Below are 27,912 nucleotides of genomic sequence, written 5' to 3'. Positions count from 1 at the left end.
TTTACTACTGTAAGGTAATATGCCTATTGGCAACACAATTAGTTTTGCTCAAGGGACTTTAGGGCTGATTGAAATTGACCAGTTTAGGATGATTTTTATAGCAGTTATATTTATTGCAGCTCATTAATGCTATTTTAGTAGTTACCAGTCATCTGAAATGTTGCACCACATAAAGAGGAAGTCTTCCAACTCCTAAATAGGAGTCAGAAAAGTTTTGCACCAATAACGTGAGGTGTGTCTGGTTGTTTATTTCTAGGAGCCCATCAAAAAATAAGTTTGTGTAGAAGTATATCCTAGAGACTGTGTTCCACAAAACCAATTATAAAAAAAAAAATAGATGGTACATATTGTGATGTTTTATGTAGTCGTAAGCCTTGTAGCTGATACAGAAAGTTTTGCCAGTGTGTTGAGTCCATGAGACGTCTCCAGAATTTTTAGTACTGTGCTTGCTCTAAAACTGAAGTTTGTTCAGGAGGCCTCTGTTTTGAGAGGGAAATCGTGACAGAAAAGTATAGTTCAGCGTTCTGCCTCATTATTTATAGGGATCTTCGTTTTGGCCATCTTGGCCTTGATTAGTTTTGTAAAATTTACATGTCTTGGGTCTGTTTCACGTGTTATGAGCCCATTTTTGCGGAGCTGTGACGTCACAGCCAGAAAATTCCCAGCCCAGCTTTCTCATCACATCTGCGATCACTGCCTTAGTTGCCAGGCAGGACGTTTCAGCGGTCTTCAATGGTGGGTTTAGGATTAGTCTATGAAATACAGCTAAGACCTTAATTTATGTGAAAACCTGAGGAAATCGTAAAACACGTTTTGTGCTAGTTTTGCCTGATGTCTATGCACTCAGAAGTAGAGGTAATTGATAGCATTATTAACACTCGCTTGGCAAACATTGGACGCAAATGGACCATAACTAGCAAATAAACAATAAGAAGAACTGGGGGGAAAGCGAATGAAGAAGCCGCCTGGGGATCAGATGTGACTACCTTTTGCTTTTGTGCGCGTATGCTTCCGACTGTTACGTTTCTGTTTGGTAAATTTTGATAGGCCAGACTTTTCCAGATGATCATTTTGTGAGTAGGGAATTTAGTCAAATTAGGAGAGTAACAGATAACTAAATAATACTTTGGCATTAATAGTGATTCTTTTTCCAGAGACTTTAGAGAGAAGATTTGTTCTTTAATTTCCTGGTAATTCTTGTTCTGTAAAATCTGGGTTAGGGCCGCACATTGCCGGGTAGAATCTGAGCTTTCATTTCCTTTCATCTGGCTGACATTAGTAAGAATATTTAGATAGGAGCACCTGGGAGCAAGAAAAACAAAGGGTATGATAAAGCTCAAATTGAAGGAATCTGGCATTTCTCCCAGCCACCAGAGAACAATAGTAGTTCAAATGTTAATGTACCATGTGGTTACAGCAATCATAGGTAGACATGCTTGCTGTCCACTGTCAGAAGTGGCTTTTTCAAAACATGAATAATACCTGTATATATCTTTTTAAAAATTATTTATTTGAGAGAGAGCGTGCGTGTATGTGAGTGGAGGTCTATGTGGGACACGATTCCAGGACCCAGAGACCAAGACCCCAGCTGAAACTAAGAGTCAGACACAAAACTCACTAAGCCACCCAGGTACCCCAATACATGTATTTATCTTAAACTCCTCCCCATACAGCCTTCTTGCAGAGGTTGTAGACTAGGAGGCAGGGCCATGGGGTAGGTAGGAAGAAATGGAGAAAAATGAGTATAATTTATTTATTATTTTTTTTTTGCAGAGTATTGTTTATTGGTTATTACATTCCAAGGACTAATAAGACTAAGGGGGATGTAGAACTCTTTAAAACGTGAGATAAAGTAATATTTTTCATTATGTTGAGACTTAAGTTCTTGAAAACATGTGTATATGTAAGACATGGCATTTTAATGCAAACCAGATGTATTATAGAGTTTATGGGATGGCCAAACTTTAGGACTGTTTACACTCCCATCTGTCCAGAGACATCAAAAATTTTTTTTTTAAATAAATTATTTTGTTTTGCTAACCAATGGTGTTAAAACTTCTAGACTGGTGGTTGTATGTGTTCAGAATATGAGGACACTAGATTAGTGGCTGCTTGGAAATTATCTTCAATTTTAGATTGAGTGGGTCGTGCCAGTCTCTTCGAGGGGATCATGACCCATGTTTTTGTAAACTCTGGATATTTAGAAAATTAATCTAAAAATTGCTTGGTGTATAAAGTAAAATGAATGAGTTGGTTATAGGAATACTGAGTTCAACAGAAGGATAACAGATCCTAATTTGAAGTTAAAAGGAGAAAGAGGCCAAGTGGATTCATTCAGATGAGCTACCATATCACTGCATTTTGAAAGTTTTGTGTAGGAAATGAATTTTGGTGATTTCGGAGACATCAGACTTATAGCTGGATAGACCCATGTTGTGTTGTTCACAAATGGATTTTGTAATTGTGTCCACAAAGTTCTTACATGCCCACTGGGCATCACTGGACCATTGGATAGCTCTCCAGGTTGGGTTTATGAACCTGCTGATTTTTTGCAGTTTATAAACTGTATACCGTATTTCATTAATTTTTTTTAAAGATCTTCTTTATTTTTTTTTATTTTTTTTTTAAAGATTTATTTATTTATTTGACAGAGAGAAATCACAAGTAGATGGAGAGGCAGGCAGAGAGAGAGAGAGAGGGAAGCAGGCTCTCCGCTGAGCAGAGAGCCCGATGCGGGACTCGATCCCAGGACTCTGAGATCATGACCTGAGCCGAAGGCAGCGGCTTAACCCACTGAGCCACCCAGGCGCCCAAGATCTTCTTTATTTATTTGACAGAGAAAGAGACAGTGAGAGAAGGAACAGAAGCAGGGGGAGTGGGTGAGGGAGAAGCAGGCCTCCTGCCTAGCAGGGAGCCCGATATGGGGCTGGATCCCAACCTGAGCCGAAGGCAGACACTTAACCACTGAGCCATCCAGGTGCCCCCTCTATTTCATTAATTTTAAATAGCACACTTCCGTCTCATTTTAACGTATTTTAAATTGGCTATCATCTTACAATTGATTAAATGTAAATTGAATGCAGTTTAGGCAGTGGTTTTGTCCTTTTTAGTAACATACACAGTCTTTGCATTTTATGGCATCCCAGATTTGGTGAAATATTATGCTGTTTATTTAAAAAAAATGGCCCTGTACTACACATGAAAAGATGCATCATTTTTCCCCCCCTCTTCTTATTCTTTTGGGTCGCAGTAGGGATTCTAGACTTCGGACTAGTAATAAACAAATGAATTTTATTTTATTTTTTGAATGGGTAATCCCTCTTGTGTACCTCATCAGTTTCAAGAGTTCTGTAAGTTGCTCTAAATCCATAGCAGTATGATTATATGATTATCCCATGAACAGTCTTTATGAACAAACGCCCAGACTTGGGTAAAATAAAGAAGTGGGTTCTCACAAAAGGAAAACTTCATTTTTTAAAGTAACAAAATCAAATAGAGGTAAGAATCTCTGAGTAAAACTTTTCCGGAATGAATTAATATTGGCACTTTGAAAAACCTTTGTGAAATTTAACTGAGAACGTTATTTACAGACCTCCTTTCTACGTTATAAGCTGTTCTATTTATTAGTTCTTAGGATTCTACATTTTTTGTGGTACTTTTAAAAAACTTTGTGGCCATGTGCAAGAAATGAAAAGATTTGCTTTTTGTAAAAAAGTTACGAATAGGTTACCAGAAAGGTCTCTCAAAAAACCCAAGTTACCAGAAGGTTACAAGAAAGGTATCCTTGCTGATTCACTGCTGGCTTTTTTCTGAGCTGAAAAAGCAGCAGGCTTCTCAAGAGAACAAATACATATTTTAAAGTTATCTCATCCGGACATAACTGGACAGCTACCAGCTTTCAGTTGGCTAATCAGGAATGGCCAAGACTATACGTACCCCATGTTAGAATAGGTAAGTGGAGGAGAAGGCAAAGTTATCAGCATGTTTAGTAAAAACAAACAAAAATACATCCCAGCGGGAATCTCACATGGAGTACAATTATTGGTTAAACAAGAGCATAACCACTGACAGAATGCTATGATTGATAATCCACATCTTGTTCTTAGAGTGATGGACCAGTGTTTTCAGAACCCAGTTTTGAAAAGGGCCATAGAAAGGTAGATTGTTAGAGCGATCCATGGGATTGCAGTTGGAAGCCATTTCATAGAAAGAAAACCCAAGTGAGTTTGTCTATAGAAGAGTCGGCCTGATGAGATTTAACTCTCCCAAGTATCTAAAGGATTGTTTATGGAAATTGAGGTTACATTTAGTCTCTTTGTCTCGTTGGAATGGAATCCAGATTTCTGCTTGTTAAAGGGTTATTAAAAATTCAACCGACTATATTTCAAAGATTTAATTGGCTTTATTAATTGATTAATGAAACAAGCAGCATCCCCTCTAGCAAGTAGAGGGGAACTCCAAAGGGCTACAGAAAGAGAAAGGTTTTTAAAGCCAAGACAAGGGAGTCATAAACAGAAAAAAGGATTATTTCAGGTGAGGTCACCTTCATTTGGGGACAAAAGGGTTTTAATATGTGGATTATATCATTTTCCTTTGGGGGATAAAGAGCCCTGTGACGGATTACCTTATTGGTATCAACCAGAAAATTCCTGATTGACTGGTTAAAGGTTACATTCCTGAGGGGTTGAAACTGCAGTTAGGTTAGGTATTAAGTCTTGGTTTACCAGTATGGGGCTTTAACCTAAGTGACACCATTTTGGGCCTGTGATTTCCTTTTTAACAAAGGAAAAACCATTTATCAATTAAGATTGCTAAGAAATGGATTTGCTGCATTTTGAGGAAGTGAACTCTACATTACTTGAAATATTCTGGGCACTTGCTAAAGAGTTTATTTAGCAGTTCAATTCTTAGATGAGGAACTGGACTAGATTCCACTCCAGGGAAATTCTGATTTCTGTGATTTGGGCTGTCAAAATCTTTATAAAGATTTTATCTTTCTGCCTTGTCTGTTTACCTCTTCTTAGGTGTGTAAGGTTTCATGGTAAACTATCTGTCACTGGTAGCCAGTAGTCATGTAAATGAATGCAGTAATCATAGAGACTGCTTTTTTATGTGCTTATTATTCTATATTATATAGAAATCCTGTGGCCATTTTGTTGTTGCCTTGAAGTATACCGATAGTTGCTTTATTGTTATTAAAATGGGAGGACTAGTTTTCATCAAATTATAGTCATCTTTGTTAGTTGAAATATATTGAGTTAAATACCCAGCAGTGGGATCAAATTCATGGAACTCTGCTGCCTTATTTTCCCTCTTCACTTTTAAACATTATGTTGAAATTAAGAGTCAGCCAGTTTTGCTTAAAGTTGAGTATAGATGAGATGTGCTCAAGGATCTTGAATATGTTGATTTTTTTCTTCCTTTTATTTATTTATTTTTACGGTGTTCTTTCTAGGACATTATTCCTGGGATTGGTCCATAGAGCATTTATGTCAAAATTACTGGCGTGTGCAGTTGGTGGGAGGTAGGGAGGAAGAGAGAGGTGGCTAGCCCGAAGTGGGGTGGGGAATAAAAGCAGATGCCAGAGGCCTGGAAATCTACATATTCAAAAGTTTGGGGGATTTTAAATGTACTCACATTTGAGGTTCACAGCTGGAAGGATTTTAGGGATTGTCAACTAACAGCTGTTTTCTAGAATCGGCAGGCATAGACAGAAATGACGCAGTGCCATGCAGCATATTACTCTTCAAAAAAGCATAGAATTTATTAGGTTTCTTTTCTTTTACTTTGCATTTGAGGCAGTTAACATGGACAGTTAAGTGACTTGCCTAAGGCCCTCCAGATTGGATCCCATATCTCTACTGAGCGCTGCTTGGTTTGGGGAGGGGGGACATGTTGAAGAGAAGAACACTTAAAAATGCCATTCCAAAGCTGAAATGAACCAGGGACCAGCCTCAGTGATGCTTTTTATATGTTGCCATTGTGAATATCCTGAGTGTGCTGTCACCATAGACTTTTTAATGTGTCACATTGAATTGGAAAACAATTCTGTTGAGATTAATTGGAGCCATATATTTTCTGAGTGTGGTTTTCTACCTGGTTTGTTTTCATATCCCCCCCCCCCCCCCCCATGTCCACAAGATTATTTTCGCTTCCTGCTTCCCCACCCCTTCTTTCATGTTAGGTTATCTGTCTAGAGCCTCCCCTCTTTTCAAAGAGAAGGTCAACTTTCTAACCCAAACCGTCCCCATTATCTCATTATCTACTCTTCTCTTTGTTCTAGCCACACATTGTGCAACAGACCAGACCTGACCTCCTATCTGTGGCCAGGAAGTTTTTAATTAGATATTTTGGCATTGTTTTTGTCATCTAAAAGTGAACAGGGCCCTCCTTGATAAGTACGAGGCTGAAGGTGTGTCTTGTTGAACCTCAGCACATGTGCATATATATATATATAGGGATTATTTTATAGGTGAAATCAGGAGGAAGAGAAGTCATAAAACAATGGTTTCTTAAAGGCAGTGATGGAGAAAAAGACAAAAATTCATGCTCACAGTTCAGTCTGTGTAGGAGTGCCTGGAAAGGGAGGGGTACAGGCCTAACATTTTTACCTTGAAGGAATTTGTGAGTTGCTCGTGTTTTGTATATCATGCATATCTGTTTGTGGTTATTCCCATTTGGATGTATTTTTGGTTTTATTTTTTTATTTTTATTTTATTTTTGTTTTTATTGAACATGTTGATAATTTTGCCTTCTCCCTTTCCTATCTATACTAATATGGTGTAAGCATAGCCTTGGCCATTCTTGATTAGCAAACTGAGGACTGGCAGCTATCTGGATGATCTCACTTTAAAATATGTCCATTCTCAGGGCACCTCGGTGGCTCAGTCAGTTAAAAGTCTTGATTTTGGCTCAGATCATGATCTCAGGGTTGTGAGATGGAGTCCTTTGTGGGTCTGCTTGAGGTTCTGTTTCTCTTTCCCCATCCTCTCTTTAAAATAAATAAATATATTTTTTAAAGTAAAATTTAAATAAAATAAAACAAAGTATATCCATTGTCTTGAGAAGCCTGCTGGTTTTTTAGCTGGGGAAGAAAATGGCGGTGAATCAGCAAGGAGACCTTCCAGATAACCTCTTCCCTGTGTCTTCTTTGGTCTCAGGTCCCCTTAGTGAAGGGAGGGTTGATAATTTAAAAGTGAAATTGTAGCCTCTTCAGTAAAAGTGTTTCTCTGGAGCCAGTGTGCCAGGACTAGAAAGTATTTCTACCATAAAGCAGGCTGCTGCCCCTTGAACAATAACTATGTCAGCACATTTTTATAGCTGAGAAAAATAGCTGGCCAGGTGACCCAACCTTCCCACAGTTACTCTGGGGTGTTTACTGACTGCCTTTGATCAGACTTCAAATGAGAGAGTCTAACCTATTTGTGGTGGTTGTTTACTGTCAGTGCTCAGTCTGCCCTTTGTTTTTCCCACACAAACAAGAGTAAAAGCACCAGGCTGTGTCAACGTGGCTGGTCTATAGGAACTCTCATTTATTTTCCTGGCTTCTTCTCTGTGGTTTAGGTAAGGCAGAGACTAGAACTATAAATTGAGCTTGTCATTTCAAAACCCATTATTAGATCCCAGCTTCTGGACCATTTAGAGAATCTTTATTAGCAATCAAAACACTTTTGTAAAATTAAGTTAATTTCAGAAGATTGCCGGGCATGGTTGCGAGAGACCATTTCCAATCTGACATTGGGTGGTTGTGGGTGAGTGTGGCCTTCTAGGTTGGAAAGAAAATGGCATCAGGTAGGTAAACTGTCATTGGGGTCTAACAGGAAGTTCCCCTTTTTATGTTTCCGTAATAACCAGTGCCTTTAAAAAAAAAGCAAACGTGGTTTTATTCCGTGGATCTCAGACGTTCTCTCTTGCCTTGAGATTTGAGGTGCATGAGTTAAAAGAACTGAGCTAGTAAACTGTGGTGGAATATTGTCAATAAAGTGCCTCTAGAATATTGTCAGAGGCTTTCCTTTATGGCCAGCAGTCTTGCAAGGGCAGCTAAGGAGCCAACCCAGAGAGTAGTTAAAAGGAATCCTCTTTGGTTTGTTTTGTAAACCTCATTAGAGCACTGGACAGTTGTATTCTCCTCAGTATATTGAGTAATGATATGTTGAGTAAAGAGCTATACATCGCTATTACTTGTACTTCAGCTCTTAGGTGGGCGATGTTTGCAATGTTCTTTCCTTTGTAAGGTGAATGATGTCAAACAGCCCAAGGAATGCAGTCACATACTGTCTGGTTAATAATTTCGGTAGCGGTTGCAGACTTGCCCCTCTAGAGCATGACCTTGGAATTGTGAACCAGAGCTCAAGATAGGATAGGAAGTACACATTTGCTCCCTCACTTCTTCACAAAGTTGTCACGAAAATAACTTTGCTCTTCTGCGTTTTGCTCACTGTTCTTTGTGCCTCCTGGAAGAAGAGGGCCTGTGGCCAGCCAGATGGGCAGGGAGTGGGGGTCTGGAGAGGAAGAGTAGACAATGTTTTTTATTCATCCCTCTTCCCCTTTACAAGCCTTCTGCAGAGAAAGCTGGCAAGAGAAGGAAGGCGACCTCATTGAAATACTCAGGACCGCAGTGAATACATTCTCCCCCATGCTTGCTGGCACGTTGCTTAGTTGCCCTTCTAGCCATCAGCTTTTAACAATCAATCTTTCCGATTCTTTGCCTTACAAAACTAACAGACTTTAGTTTGTTTTGTTTTTCCCCCCAGTGCTTTTCTTTAAAAACAGCAGTTTGTGTTTTATTTGAGGACCTTTAGAATGAGATGTCAAATACTCTGCTGTAAAAAAGTGTTACCCTCAACAAGACCGTCCGGGGCTCCGCTGGAATTGTACTCAGCTATTTTGACTCCATGTTTCTGGTAACTCCCTCTTGAGTGTGTTATTAGCTGGAACACCAGCAGTTGGGTGAAATGGTGCCTCTTTACTCAGTGGGGGAGGGGCAAGGGCCTCTCAGGTGCCCTTGATGGGCCTAATAGGAAATATGCAGGGGAAGAAGCCTTTGAAATAAAGGCTCAGTGCCCCTTTTTGATCCCTTTATTTTAACTTGGAAGCTAATATTTGCAGAGCCTTTAAGAAAAAATGTCAGAAGCCCTTTCGTAGTATTATTGAGTTGTCTTTGTATCATTTCTGAGAGCTTTGAAGTTTATACGGTTCTGGTTGAAGTATAAATAAGCAGATCCATGGATTATCTGCCATTAAAACCTGACATTAAAAATCAAAGACAGACTGGCTGTTGGTACTCATTTAGAGAGTCTAACTCATAGGCTGAGAGTGAGTATGTTTCATTGGTCGACTGGTAAATTATATTCTGAATTTGGACAAGGCAATAAAGGTAAGCTTGTAAGCTGGGTCCCAAGACTTTGGGAGGTCCAGCTTTGGCATCAGAGTGAAGCCATGGTTTTTTGTTTCATTTTGTTTCCAAAGAGCAACTTCTCAAACTAGTCCTCATAGGCCTTCTGCCTAATTCGTTAATCATTTCGATTGCTGGACTGCAGTATCACCAAAGAGTCCTTGCTGCTTCAGACGTCTGGGCCTTATGCCTGATTCCACGATGAGACACGCAGTGTCTGTCACAGAAGCCTCAGGCCAAAAGCAGGACGAGAGGCTGGGGGTTCCCCTCCCCCATGCCCTGCTGTGCACCTGTGTGTTACTCATGCTGCATGCCATTCTCTCCATAATTAAGAACAGCAATGCTTGTTCTCTTCAATGTCATCGTGTCCTTGGCATCCTGCACAGGGCTTGGCGACTAGATCGGGTTCAGCAAGGGTTTGTTGAACTGAGCAAGCAGCAATTGAGAGTTCTAAAATCAGAAGTTGAGGGCTGTGTTACTGGCCTCCCATAATACCTGATGTCTTTGACAATCTTAGTTTGTATTTCTGAAGCCTTGAATTTAAATTAAGTTCTTTCTAAAACTGTCAGATCATCATTCCTGTTGTGGATGGATTCACCAGTTTCCTTCCCTCTTCACTTCTGATCACTGGGAGTTTTCAGTGTCCTTCTCTTCTGTACCCCGTGGGTAATTTTTATTGTCCAACTCTAGAGCTCTTGGCCTCTAATAAAGCAATTGCTGCTTATTTATATGGTAGTTTATTGCTAACAAAGCTGTTGTAAAATTCTCTCTCTGGCTTTTAATTCCTCATAGCATCTTGTATGATAAGGGTTTATTGAATTGAATTCAATAAAATATCAGTGGGTATAAGTGGAGCATTCTGATCACACAGTAATTATATGGATTTTATTAATATTTAGGCCTTAAAACAGTGTGATAAGGTAGATTAGGTAGATATCTCAATTGAAATTGAAGTAAATTGGGATTCAGGAAGTTTGGTCTCATGTAAGAATTATACCCTTGTCCTCTAATTCTTGATGCCCTTAAAACAGCTAAGGAGCAAGACAAGTCCCAGGAGAAATATTTGGAAAGGAAAGACTTACATTTCAAATGGAAAACAGCCTTGATAACTAAAATGGGGGCACCTTGTGTGTTGAAATGGTTAAGAGGCAAGAGGCGGCGACCCATTATTTATGAATTCTCTCAGTAAGTCGGTTTTGGTTCTTGGTAGTATAGTGGTTGACACTGAGCAGATTTCAGCAGCAGTGTTTAGTCATTAGGCAATTTGTTGTTATGGTCACTTGCTAGTTTAAGGACAATGGTTGAGCTAGACTAGAAATTCTTGGAATAAAGCCAATGTCAGAGACCTGTAGAGGGATCAACTGATTTAGAGCTGTCTCAGGACATTTGAAAGCTAGGCACAGCCAACTTTCTAAGGTTTCCTAGAAATTAGGGGAAGATAACAGGTAATTTGGGAGAAAGGTAGATAACCATGGATAGGCATCCTTCCTTCCCTTTTTTAAACTTGGTTTTTTTTGTTTTTTTTTTTAAGATTTTATTTATTTATTTGACAGACAGAGATCACAAATAGGCAGAGAGAGAAGGGGAAGCAGACTTCCTGCTGAGCAGAGAGCCCGATGCGGTGCTCGATCCCCAGGACCCCGAGATCATGACCTGAGCCAAAGGCAGAGGCTCTAACACACTGAGCCATCCAAGCGCCCCGGTTCTTATTTTTTTAATCATAGTCTATCTTGAATGCATAACAGTTTTAAATGGAGGATACTGTTTGCAAACTACAAGATGGAACATGTTTTTGGAAGAAAAAGTGTCAAGAACAAAACAGTTAACTTGCTCACTTGAGGGACTGTAATTTTTCTTTTGTCTCTGTGGTAAATGAATGTACGCTGTTAATCCTTTTGTTCATACAGTATTTTTCTTCCATGACTTGAGCAGGCACTGTGCTAGGTACTTTTATATGCATCACATCTTGTGGTTCTCAGAACAACTCGTGAAAGTAGGCCCTGGTCATCCCTTTTTTTAGGTGGGAAAGGTGCTCGTCAGAAAGATTTTAAGAATCTTGGCCAAGGTCATGCTAGAAAGTGGTGAGGTTCACTCAGACCCAGGCCTCCCTAGCTTCCCGGCTTTTGCTGTTCACAGTGCTTGGATTCTGCTCTTTCCAGCCTGTTTCCTCTCTAGCAGAATGCCTTTGGGAGGGAGTAGTTATAGATCAGAGAGACAGGCTTACCTGAGCCACAGAAATGCGCCTTCCCTACCTGGGCTCTATATGAAAATCACACCTTGAGGGAAAATGACTCCACGGCAACATTCTCAGGAACAATGAATCTTTCTCCCAAAGGAGAATAAAATTAGAAACAACTAAACTATGCTGGTAAATCCAAAGGGTCTTATAAACACTCATTTCTGTAATTACTAACGTGTCCATGGGATGACAATCTTCTAAAAGTTTGCTAAATTTAGACAGTGCCTGAAATGCCTCCTTGTGTTTATTTGTTGATATGTCTGTATCCCTGTAATTAGACTATCAGTCCTTTGAGGATAGAGAATGTATCTTCTGGTCTTTGCAGAGCACAGCGTCTGGAAATAGCATCCTCCCAAATACAGATGTATAAGGAATGAAGATGTGCTTAGGAGATTTATACTCTGTTGCTTTTTGGTAGTTTATTAGTAACTCCAGGTTTCCTGTCTTACTTTTTAAAAAAGATTTTATTTATTTGAGAGAGAGAGAGAGCAAGTAAGAGAGAGAGGGCACGAGCTGGGAAGGGCAGAGGGAGAAGCAGGCTCCCTGCTGACCAAGGAGCCTGACCCCAGGACTCGATCCCAGAACCTCAGGATCACAACCTGAACTGAAGGCAGACTCTTAATTGACTGAGCCACCCAGGCGCCCCTCCATTTTTTTGGTTATATGCTCATCATCTTAAAAAAATGAAGTGACACGCACATAACATCAAGTTAACTATTTTAACTCATTGGCATTTAGTAAATTCATGGTGTTGTGCAATCGCTACTTCTATTCTTAAATATTTTCATCATCCCAAAAGGAAACCCTGCACCCCGTAAGCAGTTTCTCTCCAGATCCTTCCCACCCCTCGGCCCTTGGAAACCACAAATCTGAGTTCTCTCTCTTGATTTTTTCATTCTGGATGTTTCATATAAATGGAATCAGTCATACAATATGTGAGCTTTTGTGTCTGGCATTTACTTAATGTTTTCAAGGTTCCTCCACATAGCATGTGTCACTCCTTGATGTCTTTTTATGGTTGAGTAATATTTTATTGCGTTATATCATATCTTAATATCCATTCGTCCTTGAATGGACCTTTCAGTTCTTTCCATCATTTGGTTATTGTCAGTAGTGCTCTTGCGGACATGTGTGTTTAGGTATTTCAGTCCTTCTTTTTGAATCTTATGGTTATATACTGAGGAGTTGTATTGATGGGCCATTTGGTAATTTTATGTTGAACTTTTTGAGGAAGCACCAAACTGCTTTCTACAGGGTTTGTTCCATTTAACATTCCTACCAGGAATGTATAAGATTTCCAATTTCTCTGCATCCTCCCTGACGCTTATTTTCCATTTTTCTGAGAATAGCCATCGGAGTGGGTGTGAAGTGGCATCTCACTGTGGTTTTGATCCGTGTTTCCGTAATGACTAATGATGTTCATCATGTCATGTTTGTTGACTGTTTGTACATCTTCTTTGGTGAAATGTCTGTTCAAGCCTTTTGCCTGTTTTTAAACTGAGTTGTTTGTTTTTTTGTTGTAAGAATTCTTTATGTGTTTGGGGTACAGGTCTCTTATTAGATACGTGATTTGTAAATATTTTTCCTGAATCTGTAGTTTGTGTGCTCATTTTCTTAAGAATGTCCTCCCCACAAAAGGTTTCATTTTTGATGACAAATTCTAGGTTTTTTTTCTTTTTTCTTTTTTCTTTTCTTTTTTTTTTTTTTTTTTTTTGCTTGTGCTTTTGATATTCTCTCAGAATCCACTGTCCACTTTAATATCATGAAATGTACCCTGTTTTTGTTTTCTTCTAAGAGTTTTATGGTGTTAAGGTCTTGTATTCAGGTCTCTGATCCAGTTTCAGTTAATTTTTGTACATGATGTCAGATAGAGGCCCAGCTTCATTGTTTTTGTCAGTTTGGGGCATTTGGCAATTTCCTGTGATTTTGAGGATCAGCTTTTCCATTTCTGCCCAAAAGGCCATTGAGATTTTGATGACGGTTACATTGCCATTGTGGGTCACTTTCAGTAGTATTGCTGGCATTATCCAGTCGTCATCCCATGTCTTTATTTAGGTTTTCCATAGTTCCACTAATTTAGGTCTTTAATTTATTTCAGTAATGTAGTTTAAGGGTATAAGTTTTCCACACACGCACTCCTTGGTAAGATTTATTTCTAGGTTTTCTTACGGATGCTGTAGTAAGTGGAATTGGTCTTTTTAAAGATGGTGTATAAAAACTCTCTTCACTTGTGGGTTGCTCTTGTACCCTGCAAATTTACTGAATCCATTTATTAGCTCTAGTAATTTTTTAATGGAATCAGTAGGATTTTCCACATATACGATGCTGTCATCTGTGAATAGATACGGTTTTACTTCTTCCTATACAGTCTGGACGCCTCCTCTTCTTTTCTGTTGAAGAGTGGGGGTGAAAGTGAGCATTCTTATTTATTCCCGATGTTAGGGGGAGAGATATCTTTACCCATTGGGTATGATGTTAGCAATGGGTGCGTTTCATCTTATAACCCCCCAAGTCAGAGGTTATCAAAGTATGGCCCATTAGCAGCAACTATATCACTTGAAAAATTGCTAGAAATGCTAATAGTTGGGACCTGTCCCAGACTTTCTGATCCTGCAACTGTGGGAAGTAGAGTTTAAAAGTCTGGATTCTAAGAAACACTCCCGGTGAATCTGGTATACACTAAAATTTAAGAGCCATTGCGCTAGATTTTAAGTTTTGAGGACCTGCTTTATTTCTTTGTATTCTTTTTAGCTCTCTTGTGAGATTAGTCAGTGTTGAATAATTAAAAAAATAAATGAAGGAAAAGAATGTCAGAATTTCCAAAAGTGCCTACACAACCTCTTACCTTGTCTGCATGTCTTGAGTCACCATCAATCATTGGAGACTCATTATTAGTAATCCACCAGGTTGATCTGAAAACCTCCCGTTTCGTATTCAGTCTTGGATCATGGCAGACAGCACAGTGCACGCTTATTTAGACCATTTGTTCTGAGAGTTTCTTTCACTTTAATTATCTGCTTACCTGCTAGCTGTGGACTATAATATGCTTAGAACTACTATTACCAGCAAGAATGTCTCTTTTGGCTACTGAGACACAGTGGTCATTTTTTACAGCGTTTCTTGGATTTTTGTCACATCATTATTTTGCCTTAGCTTTATTTTTCTCTTTCTTTTATCTTGCAGTGTTGTCATCTGAGCTGCTTACATCTTTTTAAAATAAGATAATATTTAAGTGATCAAGATAAGAAATACTTAAGTATCAAGATAAGAATGTGATCAATTGCTATTAAAGGCCATTGTTGCAAATAGCCATTTGGACACACAAGCACCCATATGTAGACAAATGCACTAATATATTCCATTTATTCACTACTTGGTTACCTATTGGTGAATACTCAACTTTTAAAAATACTGTTTAGGGACGCCTGGGTGGCTCAGTTGGTTAAGCAGCTGCCTTCGGCTCAGGTCATGATCCCAGCGTCCTGGGATCAAGTCCCACATCGGGCTCTTTGCTCAGCAGGGAGCCTGCTTCTCCCTCTGCCTCTGCCTGCCATTCTGTCTGCCTGGGCTCTCTCTCTCTGATAAATAAATAAAATTAAAAAAAATATACTGTTTAAAATTGTCCAAAATTGTGGTGTAATTATTTATTTAGAGCTAGTCTTTTCCTAAAGCCAATTTAAATGGTAATTTATATCCTGTATTCTAATTGTCCACCACTGTCAGATTTCTGACCCTCCTTTGTACACTCACCTCAAGCCAATCTAGTTAACCTTGCCCCCAGAATGGGTGATTACTCTGAGTTTAGCATCAGAGCATGGATTATCTATGTGTGTGAGCTCTGGGGGTCAGTGGTAACAGGAGGAGAAGCACAGAGTGAAGCATAATGCCCTCACTCATAGCCTTGGCAGGGGCTCAGAAGCTCTCCATGGACATGCGTGGTCCGAAAAATACAGCACTGTTGGGCTTTCCTGTAGTCTCTTTGATGTGGGAGTAAAGTCCTGACATCTTTGCAGGAATTACTGTTGATTGGCTAAACTGCTCTCCAACCTTTCTTGTTTAAGGTTTGCTATAAGCAGATGAAAAATCAACTCATTAACAAATGCTAGCTGCCTTTTAAGATATTAGACCATGTACTTGCATCACAGTTAAATTTTTTGATGACTATAAACAGTCATAGTTCTTGTTTCTCACATCTTGTTCAGTGACAAAAAGGAATTCTTGACATTTGAAGTCATAGGCTAAAACCTGAAATTGATCAAATTTCTAAAGGCATTTTTTTTCATGGAGTTACTTGGCTCTTAGCAAGCATTCTGCTTGCATCCTAAAAATCATGCATGTGACATTTTTCATCTGTCCGCGGAAGAACTCTAGCTGAGCTTGCTTCCTAATTACTTTCTCAATAAAGAAAGAAATCCAGCTGTAGTTTGGAAGTATATGTTTGTTTACTTTTGTTTTCAAATTATTTAATCTATGTATACTTATATCTGTGTAAACCCACCTATGTGTAACATAAGTGTTTAATTAAGGGGGGTTCTAAATACCTCAGAGGTTTAAAGTACCCCCCCTCCCCAAGTTTAATAGTTCAGTGATTTCCCAGTGAAGTCAGAGAGGAGGTTGGCTTGTTTGAGAAAATTATGTGGCTTCCCCACCTCATATATCCATTGTTAGTCTGAACAAGAAGAGAGCATTTTCACCATATTCTAAGAGGCTTATTTAAGTGTTGTGTGTTGATTAAACGGTATCGATTAAAAAATCAAAAGAAACCTAGAAGTCCTAGAAGTTTAGGAAGAGAAGTTTGTTTTAATTAGGAAAGAGTTGTAATAAGATCAGGAACTTCTCAAACACAAAGAGTTGAGCAGAGGCAATCGACTAACTCACTGGGAAGTAAGAATTCAGAGAAACAGTTACTTCTCCTACCACCATTGTGAATGGATTTCATTTTGCTAGCTTTTCCACTCCTAAGTGCCTGTGGGCGCAGTGGTTTATTTCAGAAAGGAGAGGAACTTAGGGTTCCACTCAGGAGCCATCACTATATATTTCGCAATGCCCTTTGAAAGGGTTTGATGACAGTGACATGAGGAAGGGGGAACAAGCATGTTAAAGTCATTTGGCTACTTTTGAAATCAAGGCCAGGAAGAAAACATTTTCTGGCTGTAAATCACTCACTTGTCCTACATGCTTTAAAGCATTTTATACAAATGACTTTAACAGTTTTAGGGGTCATGCCTGGGGTTAAGAGACTGTTTGCCTGGTATATATTTTGGTGATTGAAAAGCAATACTTTGTGGAGATGGTAGCATTTGTGTTCACCGTCTGTGCTGCATTTATGCCATGAGCAAGGTTTGCCTCTTAAGGCAATATTGTCCGAAGCATGTACTAGTTGATTTTCTGGGTTACAGGAACATGAACTGTTAAAAAAAAAAATTGTACTCCTTATAATTGTAACAAATAAGAAAAAGCAAAAAAGTCATGAATAAAATGAAAAAAATTGTGAAGATCACTAACATTTTGATGAGCAATTATTGTGCTGTGCTGTGCTCTAAAGCACTTTTTGCATGTATTATTGAACTTTAAACCCAATTTGGTGGGGTAAGAATTGTTATCCTCATGTGCACCTGTTGAGAAGTGAGGTCAGAAAGTCTAAGTGAATGATCTAGGGCCACACAACCAGCGTGAATAGTGAGCTAGGGACCGAAACCCAGGTGGAAGCTGTGATTTTGATGCCTGCTTCTAGAGCTGAGTGCATTGACCCCTTTGGTTTCACAGGTAGTGCTCGGGCTAAGACTGATATACTTGCCTGTGATTTTTTTTTTTTTTTTTTAAGTGAGTCAGATCAAGTAAAAATACTTGCTAAATACCTAAATGTATTAATGCCTATGGCCAAAATACTGAGGCTGACAAGAAAGATGGGTTTGGAAGATGATTTGGAAAGCGCTTTCAGTGGCTGGTGAATATATCAGCTTAAATCGTACTTCAAAATGGAATGGGGTCTGCAGTTACCCCCTCTCATGTTGCTGTTGTTGTCTTTTGCTTTATATAATTACCAGTGTGTTAACCTGTGAGAGAGACTGCTCTCATGTGAGAGTATTGTAAATGTTAGAGCTTATCAGGTAGTTTAGCTGTTTTGTATTGTCCCTGGAGTTGAAGTGAACTCTAGTCTTAAGGAGTTTTATAGGAATATTCACATCTTTTCCGCCCTGCCCCTGTTTTTTTTTCCCCCCTATACTTGCAGACCTCCTGATAGGCACCCGGTATCCCTGTCTCCTCCACGTCCCGCACCAGTCCTCTCCTGTGATGCGTTAGAGCACTGGATTTTACTCTGAGGGGAAAGTGGCCTTTTGCTAACAGTGTAAATGCAGCACTTGGGGAAGGGATCTGTCTTCTTTTGCCAAGAAAAGCGTTGTGTTTTTCTCGGTTTTTGTTACAGCCGAACAGTTTTAATTGCCGGCAGCACAACACACATTAGGAGAAAGCAAATAAACAACACAAGGCACTTGGAGCCAGGAAGTCGCATCTCAGACTAGAAAGGCAGCTTTGGGTTGACAGGGGCACTGGGTTGCTAACTAGGGGAGCCAGGTACCAAACTGAAACCCAGTGACCGTGAGCTTCTTGTACGTCTAGAGAAACCAGGAGTTGATTTTAATGTTAGGATGATCAGTTTCTTTGTAATTAAATATTAACTCAAACTATGTCTCAGGTAACTGAGTTTTGCTATTCTTGGTTTGCTGTAGACATGGGATTAATATTTATTGAATTTAATATTTTGAAACTAACACCTTGTTAATTGAATGCTTTATTTTGAAATAATCCAGGTAAATTTGACATGAATCTTCCTAATTATGCCTAGTTTGAAAATTTGATCTCTTTTTTTCCCTGCCTTATAATATAAGAGGCATACCAAATTCGTCTGGAGTATTTTAAAGGTTTCTTCTATTTCAGATAATTGGTATGTTATAGTAACTTACTGAAAATTACAATTGAAATGGAAATTATAAACCCAAATAGTATGGGAGCTTTTTAAACCAGAGGAGATGGGACATATTTAAACTTTTATTTGTTTAAGCATTTATTAATAATACATTTTTTTAAGGCAGAAAAACCCAACCATTTTGCCCTACTTTGTTAGATGACTCTTACTGGGCAGCCTTAGTTTATGGAACTTGAGGCTTTGGGAATCGTTAAATATTTAAAGATGATCAAAGTTTTGTGTTGTTTTGTTTGTTTGTTTGTTTTGTTTTTGTTTTTTTTACCCTTGATTTATACAGCTGGAGGATTCTTTTCATCCATGATTTCAATTCTTAGGCATGATGTACCAATTATTGAAGAGAAAATATTCAAAGTAATTCTCTTCATTTTTGATAGTATATTAATTCTAGAAATACCAATAATTATTTTAAATAATGTGTATGTCTTCAGTGGTTAATATCTTACTCTTGTCTCTCGTAGGACCCGCTGAAGTTCCCATGATGTCACCCAATGGATCTATTCCTCCCATCCATGTGCCTCCAGGTTATATCTCCCAGGTAAACCACAGGACGGGCTTCTCCACTCACTGTGGGCAATGTCGTTGTACCACGAGAATATATGTTGAGGCTTCAGAAATTTATTCCAAGATTAATTGAGTTAGGGTAACCTGAGAGTTGTCATCATTTTGGTAACGCCACATGGTCCTTCCCAAGTCTTGGCTTCTTGACTTGCCAGAGAGCCAGAGGGAGAGAAACACAGTAGGGCTATCAGGCAGTCCTCAGCCAAGGTGTGTTCACACTTGGCTGTGCCGCAGAGATTTCCCTCCATCTGTAACCACAGTTTGTTGGGAAAAAAAAGAATTTGTAGACCTAATTGGTAAAAATACCAAAGAAGACATCATTAAAACAAAGTGGGGGGAGGGCTCTTTATTATTCAAGTCCCATTTCTCTGTACTGTGGCCTTCCCTGGGCGTGGTGAATTGCTGAGTGTGATGTGAAAACTTGGCCGTTCGTACTTAAATTTCTCTGAAATTTGACTTTTTTCATAAGAAAACACCAGTAGTAGTTAAAAGAGTAAAATCAATTTCAGAGGTACGCTGGAAGGATTAAGAAAAATGTTAAAGGCTAAACTGGACAAGGTTTACAGTATTCAGGGTGCCTGGAATGTGGATGTCTGTACGTGACTTTCATTTTGTCCTGTGCTCAGTGTACGAGGAACACTCCCTGCCCCTCTCCCTGGACAGCTTCCTTTCCGAGAGCCTAATTGACTATTTTTCCTCTCTCTGCCCATTTTACTCTTTTGTTGTGATTATAAGAGCATTCTATACTCCTTAGGAAAAAATCAGAAAAGACAGAATAGAGAAGAAAATATTTATAGTTTTACTACCCACAGAAGATAATCATGGCATTAACATTTTCTGGCTTATCCTTTAGAGTTTTTCCCTTTCTATTCTTTCTCTGTCCCTCTGTCTGCTTTTGAAGTGGTTTTAAAAATCTATAATTTTCAGTTTTTAATGATTTTGCTAGGGTGAAAAAAAATTGGCAGCTGCATAGGAAAATTGCTAAAGTGCAGGCAGGAATCAAAGATTTATCCTCCTCTGATGTTAAAACTTAGCCATTTCTTCACTGTCTGAGCCATAGTGCAGCCACTATAATTTCATTTTTTCCATCCCTACTTTTACATGAGCCAATTTGACTTTTTTTTTTTTTTTTTTCTTTTGAGTAGCCAGACTGTTGGCCAGTCTCCCCGCTGTTGCAAACAAATTACTTGTTTTACATGAGTCTTTGTAAATAAGAATCACTGGGAGGAGAGAGGGTGCAGAGCGGGCCCTTCCAGCCAGGACACGTGATGATGGATCCCGTTCACGTCACCAGTCAGTTAACAGAAAAGAACAAGGAATGTAGAATTCCATTATGTCTCCTGCTCATTTATTTTGAGGAAGTGTTTCATTCCATTGACCCGAGTACAGTTCTCACAATTGGGATAGCAGAAATAGCACCTCCTTTTATACTAAAGGCCCATTTGAGGAATAACAGAAAGTTGGGACATTCTAGTGAAGAAAAGCAGCAGTGGGCTTTTTCTTGCTGGTGGTGTTGCTGGGATTGCACTAATCGCAAAACATTTATTAGGAGTCCTAGGCAAAATAGAGATGTTTTATACTGTAGTATATTTCTGAGTCTATAAAAACATCTATAGAAAATCCAAACAGAAGGGTTTAATAGCAGAGCTGTAAACTCACTTCTGTAAAACTGATGATGGAAACATAGCGAAGCACTTTTTCAACTGAGAATTATGGCAGAAAATGCTAGAGGATGTTGGAAGAAGAGTAGAAATGGAATCATTTGGATTCTGAGTGGAGAAAAGAGAAAAAAAAAAACCAGTCTGTAAGGTATGTATTTAACTTCATTTAGATGGGCTCCTGGATCAGAGGATGGACCCAGAGCCACGTGACCTCCAGTGGTCGTGCTATCTCTTTAACAACATCTGACTGTGAAGTATCTGAGTAAAACGGACTATTAATATGGAGGAAAATTGAGAAACTGGTAGAATGCTTGTACAACATCTTTTTAAAGCTCACAACATGTGTCCTTCAAAGAAACGAGGAGGATGGAACCAGGCGTGAAATGTCTTAGGAGGCTTGTTAACACCAAGAGATCTAAGGAGCAAAGTACGATTTGTCATGTAGTTGTGGAAAGAAAGAGTCCCAAAGACCAGTTCTCCTCCCAGCTGGACATATTTGAGAATTGCCCAACACTAGTCTGTCCCTGTGCCTATTAGTTCAATTCTTCTTTTTTTTTTTTTTAAAGACTTTATTTATTTATTTGACAGACAGAGATCACAAGCAGGCAGAGAGGCAGGCAGAGAGAGAGGAGGAAGCAGGCTCCCTGCTGAGCAGAGAGCCCGATGCGGGCCTCGATCCCAGGACCCTGAGATCATGACCTGAGCAGAAAGCAGCGGCTTAACACACTGAGCCACCCAGGCGCCCAGTTCAATTATTCTTCATATCCCCACAGTTCTCTTCCTCAAATACATGTGATGCCCTTGTTCAGATCTAGAGTTGGGTGTACATCACATCAAAGCGGAGTTCAAGTTCTCTAGTGTGGTGGATGGATTTTCAATAGTTAACTTTGCTCTCCTTCCAAGGGTCACCTTTTCCTGTTGGCCTATGTTGTTGCCACCTTAAACTTCTATCCTTTGGATATATCTGGCCTTTTCTCAACTACATACTTTTTTGCCCATTATTTCCCTGTTCTTGGAATACTCTAGAGCTCTTCTTTGTCTAACAGTTCAGTCATTTTTCTCATTCAGATGGCCCTCTTCAGTGTGACCCTTTCAAGAATCTCCAATACAGAAATGGTGGTTCTGTTTTTTTCAGCATCTTTGGTGCTTTGTTCCCATCTCCAGCAGGAAGTACAGTACACTTTTATAACCATCCTCAAGAACTCTTAGTGCCTCATTGGTATTATATCTGAGAATCTAGAATACTGCCTGGTATATAATAGGTTCTTGATAAGTGTTTTTAAAGGTAAGTGATTGACCAAGCTGAAATAAAATGAATATAGCATAGATTTGCTTCAGAGATTTGGAGGTTCAAGTGGAGTAATGAAATACCTGGTAGTTGGAAAAGTAGTAAGATCAGAGGGATGTGTACCTAACAAGAGTGAAATTCTCTGAATACGCCTTTGAGAAAGAGGAATGCCGAGACAGTACAGAAGAGGAAAGAACAGTCTCTTCAGCAAATGGTGTGGGACAACCATATATACATATGTAGAAGAAATGAAGTTGGACCTCTGCTTCATACCAGTATACAAAAATTAACTCAAAATGGGGTATAAATATAAGTGTTAGAGCTAAAACTATGTAACTTGAAGTAAAATTTCATAACCTTGGGTCAGGCCATTGATTCTTAGATGTGACACTAAATGCATGAGCAGCTAAAGAAAAAAAAAAAGATAAATTTAATGTCATCCAAATTAAATTTTATGTTCTTCAATCAAAACTTTTTGACACCATCAGCAAAGTGAAAAGGGGATTGAAAGAATGGAAGAAAATATATGCAAGTCATATATTTCAGAAGGGACTAGTATCTAGAATATATAAAGAAGTCTTGCAACTCAGGAATAAAAGGACAACCCAATTTAAAAATAAGCAAAGGATCAGACTAGACATTTCTACAAAGAAGCTGTATATATTGCCAGTTAGCACATGAACAGAGCATTGTTAGCCAGCAGGGAGATGCAAATCAACATCATGATGAAGTATACTTCACACATACTAGTAAGACTATAGTTAAGAAGATCAATAATAACAAATGTTGGCAAGGATGTGGAAAATTGAAACTGTTATATACTGCATTTGGTGATATAAAATGGTACAGTGCTTTGGAAAACTAAGCATTTGTTCAACTAGTTGAGCTGAGTTACCACATGACTAAGCCATTCCACTCCTAGGCGTATACTCAGGAGGAAGGAAAACATATGTTAACACAAAAACTTTGAGATGTGCATAACAGGATTATTCATAATAGCCCCCAAATGGAAACTACCCAAATGTCCATCGGCTTTACGAATGAATAAACATGATGTGATATATGCATATAGTGGAATATTATTCAGCCAGAAGAAGGAACTACTGATTAGTGCTAAAATGTGGATGAACCTGGAAAATACTATGCCAGGTGAAGGAAGCCAGACACAGTGTCATCCCATTTATTTATAATGTCGGGAAGGGGCAAATCCACAGACACTGGAAATGGATTAGTTGTTGCCCGGGGCTTGGGGAGAGAGTCTTAGGGAGTGACTGAGAATGACTGTGGTACTTCTTAGGGGAGGGGGTGATAAAACTGTTGGTCATTCAATTCTGTGACTATACTAAAAACCACTGAGTGAGATACTTTAAAAAGATAGATTTTATGGTATGTAAATTATATCTCAGTACAGCTTTTATAAAAGAGAGGGGAGAGGGGAAGATGGTGACTAGTCCTAATTATTTGTTATGGGACAGCTGGGAAACATGGGCCAGCCTATCCTGGTGCGACTGGTGATGGTGGTAGTATTTACTGTGTATGGTGTGCACTTGGCTAAATGCTTTCTTTACTTCTCTAATTTTACATGTGAGGAAGCTGAGGTCCTGAGTAGAACCAGGATTGCAACCCAGGCATTTCTAAGTTCATGGCGTATTTCCCTCTGTGATGTGATCTTGGAGTCCGCATCGGAGCCTGCCTTGATGTATATATTTGCTTTATGTTACATTACCTTCTGCCAGTGTGAGTGTGGATGTGTGCTGTGCCTTCTCGTGCATTTCCGGAGCTGAAATACCAGCTGCTCACATACAGAATGGTCCATGATTAGAAGAAAACTGAAGAGAGAGGCAGGTGAATGCTTAAAGATGTTGCGTAGTAGCTCTAATCCGAGTCAATGGAGAAATTCTTGATTATAGCATTCATGACATAATTTAGTAGCTGGAAATGCTTTAAAGATAAATTGATCAGATCGATTAAATACGAATGTCAGTAATGAACAGATTGTCTCATAGAAAGATAAGTATCTAGCATTAAAGACAACTGTGCTCTGCACAGTTATTTATTTATTTATTTATTTATTTATTTATTTATTTATTTATTGTGGGGGAAGGCGGTGTTGGGAAGGACTGAACCCTGTGGACCTAAAGATAGTGTGGTCTTGTGGTCCTAGGACAGGAGAGACTGGAATCTTGTCATTTCAACTCTGTAGTCTCTGATATTGTAGGGTTGTTTTGGTGTTACAGTGTTTGTGTACTTTCTGCTTTACTATTTGGTGAGAGGCTGGGAGAGGTCTGAGGAAAAAGTAACATGACCTTTTCAACTTATGAGAAAATACAGGCTAAGTTTTTTTTGTTTTGTTTTGTTTTTCAACTATAAGAGGGGTCTTATGACGCTCATCAGCATTATTTCCATTCCATAAAAACAATTGTGCATGTGATTGGGGTTGAAACTCTGGGGTGAGGGCTAGGACTGTAGCTGGGAAGAATAGTGGACATTACTCGAAGAGGCCTGCCTTCAGGTTCCACCAGATCTCACCATGTCTACTTTCTGTGTAACTTTGACAAATTGTTTTCACCACATACACAAATGCCTACATGATATGGTAGAGGTTAGGATTAAGAGAAGTGTTATGTGAGGTATGTAGTCCACAGTGGGCATTCAGGAATTAGTAGCTGTTATTATGAAGAAGACTGCTAGAACAATTTCAGTGAAAGTTTGGCAGACTTTGCCTTCCTAAATACATACTGAGATTGTACAGTATGAAGCAAATTTTTCCTTTCACCGTATACTGGCCATGGTGTTCCTCAAATTTTTTAACCTCATCATTAACTTTATGAATAATTTCTATGTAAAAATTTCTTAAACAGATGCCTTGAGTTTTCTTTTCCATGCTTCCATAGTAATTTATGAAATATTTTTCAACTGTTATGGGAAAACCTTATGTAGACCAAAAGGTTTAAGCATATGAAAAGAAAAAGTGAAACATCCAAGTTAATGTTCTGTCATTTGGGAAATGACTCTTTTTTTCAGGTTAACTGATGTAACTTAAATACTTCACATTGTCAAAGTAAGTGTTTTGTTGTTATAGCATAAGTACACACTTTATCTCTTTCCATAATAGATCGGTACCTGTTGAAATTGTGTATATTTCATTTCCCTTGATTGAGGAGAGGCAAGAAATGTGTTGAAAAATGCATTTAAATTTTGGTTGATCATTCTTCAGTGGGAATTGTTTCAAGAGTTGGCCAGAAATCAGAGCCCCTATGAAGAAATAATGGGGTCCATTAGGTGGAAATCATGGACTGCTTTTCCCCATTTTGCTCAGGCAGGCCAGCTGAGAGCTATAAATATTAGCCCCAATCACTTCCCTTCGATAATTACAATCTGGGATTAAACCAGTGGTGAGTTCTACCTTCAATACTGTGAAAATGATGAGCAGAAAAGAGCATAGGGGGTTGCCCTGAGCCCTGACAGTCTAAGAATCAGACGCATTTGGTAGCCAATAATAAGAAAACTGGAATATCTTTCAAGACTTGAAGTCCTTTGGAAGAATAGATTTTTCTGTAGGAAGTTAGGAAAATTTCCACAATGGACAGAGTATGTGCACGGCAGTTCGAAGCTTCTATGGAAAAGAGCGGAGGATTTATATGTCCATTCTGCTTTAATTCCATTATCAGCAGATTCACAGCAACTTTCTTTTTCATCTGATGGCTTATTTGGTCTGAAGAGTGAATTACAGACAGGGTTGGCAATGCTAAATTAAAGAAATGTACCAGGGACGTTCCCTCACTCAGAGCATTGTGTAAGTTTCTTCTTTCTGAGCTTTTTCTTTGTCTCCTTTGTCTGCCTTTTCTTTTGGATTTCTTTTGTTTCTCAGACCCTGATGTTGTGGCATAATAGATCATAGGATTAACAGGAGGGAACATGAGCCTGGTGGGCTCTGTGTCCAACCCCTTGTGTGGTTTTAGGAATTTTTTTCTCAGCTTTTTTAGTTAGTTAACATGTAGTGTAATACTGGTTTCAGGAGTAGAATTTAGTGATTCATCACTTACATATTAGGAATATTTTTAAACTATTTATTCGGGTGTACCACTTTTTTGTTTACTTGAAAATTGCATGCAGGCTTCACAAGTCCATGGGTCCTCTGTGCCCCGTGTCTCACTGGATCTCCATTTCCTTGAAAAGTGCCCAGCACATGTGAGGCATTTATTGAAATTTGGCCGGTTGGCTGTGTCATTTTTATCCTATAGAGAGAGGAGGGGAAAGGAAAATGTTTGAGGATCTCTGAAGTTCTTTTCTGATCTCAGTGAGGTGATGTACCTCTACTGTTCATATTGTTCCTTTAAAAGGGGATCAAGTGAGAATATAAGTTTCCATAAGTAGTACCAAAACAGTGTGGCATATTCCCTTGGTGTTTAGCGTTCTTTTGACTAAAATGCTGTGTTTTACTTCAGTAGGAAAAGGATAGTTGATTTTCATTATAATAACATTGAGACGTGGCACCTGGGTGGCTCAGCTGGTTAAGTGTATGACTCTTGATTTCAGCTCAGGTAATGATCTTAGGGTCATGGGATCAGGTCTTCTATCAAACTCTGCATGGAGTCTGTTTAAAATTCTCTCTCCCCTCTCTCCCTGTTCCTTCTCCCCCTTCTCTCTCAAATAATAAATCTTTAAAAAAATAATATTGAGACAGTGTCACATGTAGAAATGACTTTGGAATCAAGAAGTATTAAATAATACACATAATACTATATTTAACTTTATTGCACAATTTGTCTTTCTAAATTAGTAACCCACATTGTCATATATAACTGCTTTTCTTGGAAAAATACCTTTGCTCGACTTGCTGGGTACAGAACTTGATCAAGATGGATTTTATATTCCTGCGCATTCTTTGAAATCCATGTGGTTTTTGAACTTGGACTTACATAATAATACAGTTATTTTGCTCTGTGATAAATAGGATCTGAGTATCGTCAGCATGGATTCTTAATCCTTGTGCCATGGAGTCCATTGGCAAACTGGTGAGGCATTTCTAAATGTAATATGTAAAATTCATAGATACAATCTAGAATAATCTATGTTTCCATGGGTCTGAGACGCTAGACTCAAGAGATGTGATTGGCTCTCTCTTGCGCGCAGATCCACGGAGACTGCCTGAGCTAACAAACACTAATTGCCTACAGATTCCTGCAGCGATATCTTTCTTAATATATTAAAGGCCGCTCAGTTTGGCACAGATTACACCATCAGACCTCTCCTTAACCATTTGTCTTCTGACAAATATTCTGCTCTTAAAATAGCATTTTAGCTTTTTCTGAAATACTCATTTGGCCCATGTTACTGATTGAAACTCGGTGGATGGAACTATTCACTTGCCCTGTGTGCTTATGTGCACATTGGGAAGGATTAGATTTGCTTTTTTGATCTTTCAGTGTGGTCCTTTACAGTATTTAGGTTGGTGATGTACGATAAAACGTACTAGAAAAGGCACATTTCCGGAGTACTTGAATATGTATCTTGATGAGCACTTAGCTGGCCTTAGGTTACTTAATTGCTCGTAAAGGTACTTCGCCTTGACTTGAGGACTGTGATGTTGCCTATGCTCAAGGTCAGAGGTTTGCTGAAGATTATGCAAGTTAAGTTCTGTGCCAAACACTTCATAAGCTGTTAAAAGATACACAAATCACAGGAGTTGTTACTGTCCCCTTTCATTGTTACATTGTTTGCCGTTTGGCCTTCAGCAACAGTGCACAGTGCTGTATTTCTGCTTAGAGGAGGCCTCTTGGC

The 27,912-nt window shown here is 38.9% G+C and overlaps 1 protein-coding gene across 3 annotated transcripts in view; it reads left to right on the top strand.

The window, feature by feature from the left end:
- Positions 1 to 27,912, top strand: part of FNDC3B (fibronectin type III domain containing 3B) — a 339,705-nt gene that overhangs the window by 162,467 nt on the left and 149,326 nt on the right. For all 3 annotated transcript variants that reach the window (XM_032341218.1, XM_032341222.1, XM_032341225.1), the window contains one exon: positions 19,080 to 19,156. In XM_032341218.1, the coding sequence (XP_032197109.1) occupies positions 19,080 to 19,156 (77 nt within the window). The remainder of the gene's footprint in view (positions 1 to 19,079; positions 19,157 to 27,912) is intronic.

Source organism: Mustela erminea, chromosome 1 (assembly GCF_009829155.1).
Source record: "Mustela erminea isolate mMusErm1 chromosome 1, mMusErm1.Pri, whole genome shotgun sequence".
In the NCBI taxonomy this organism is placed as follows: domain Eukaryota; kingdom Metazoa; phylum Chordata; class Mammalia; order Carnivora; family Mustelidae; genus Mustela; species Mustela erminea.
This window is presented reverse-complemented; position numbering and strand designations above follow the sequence as displayed.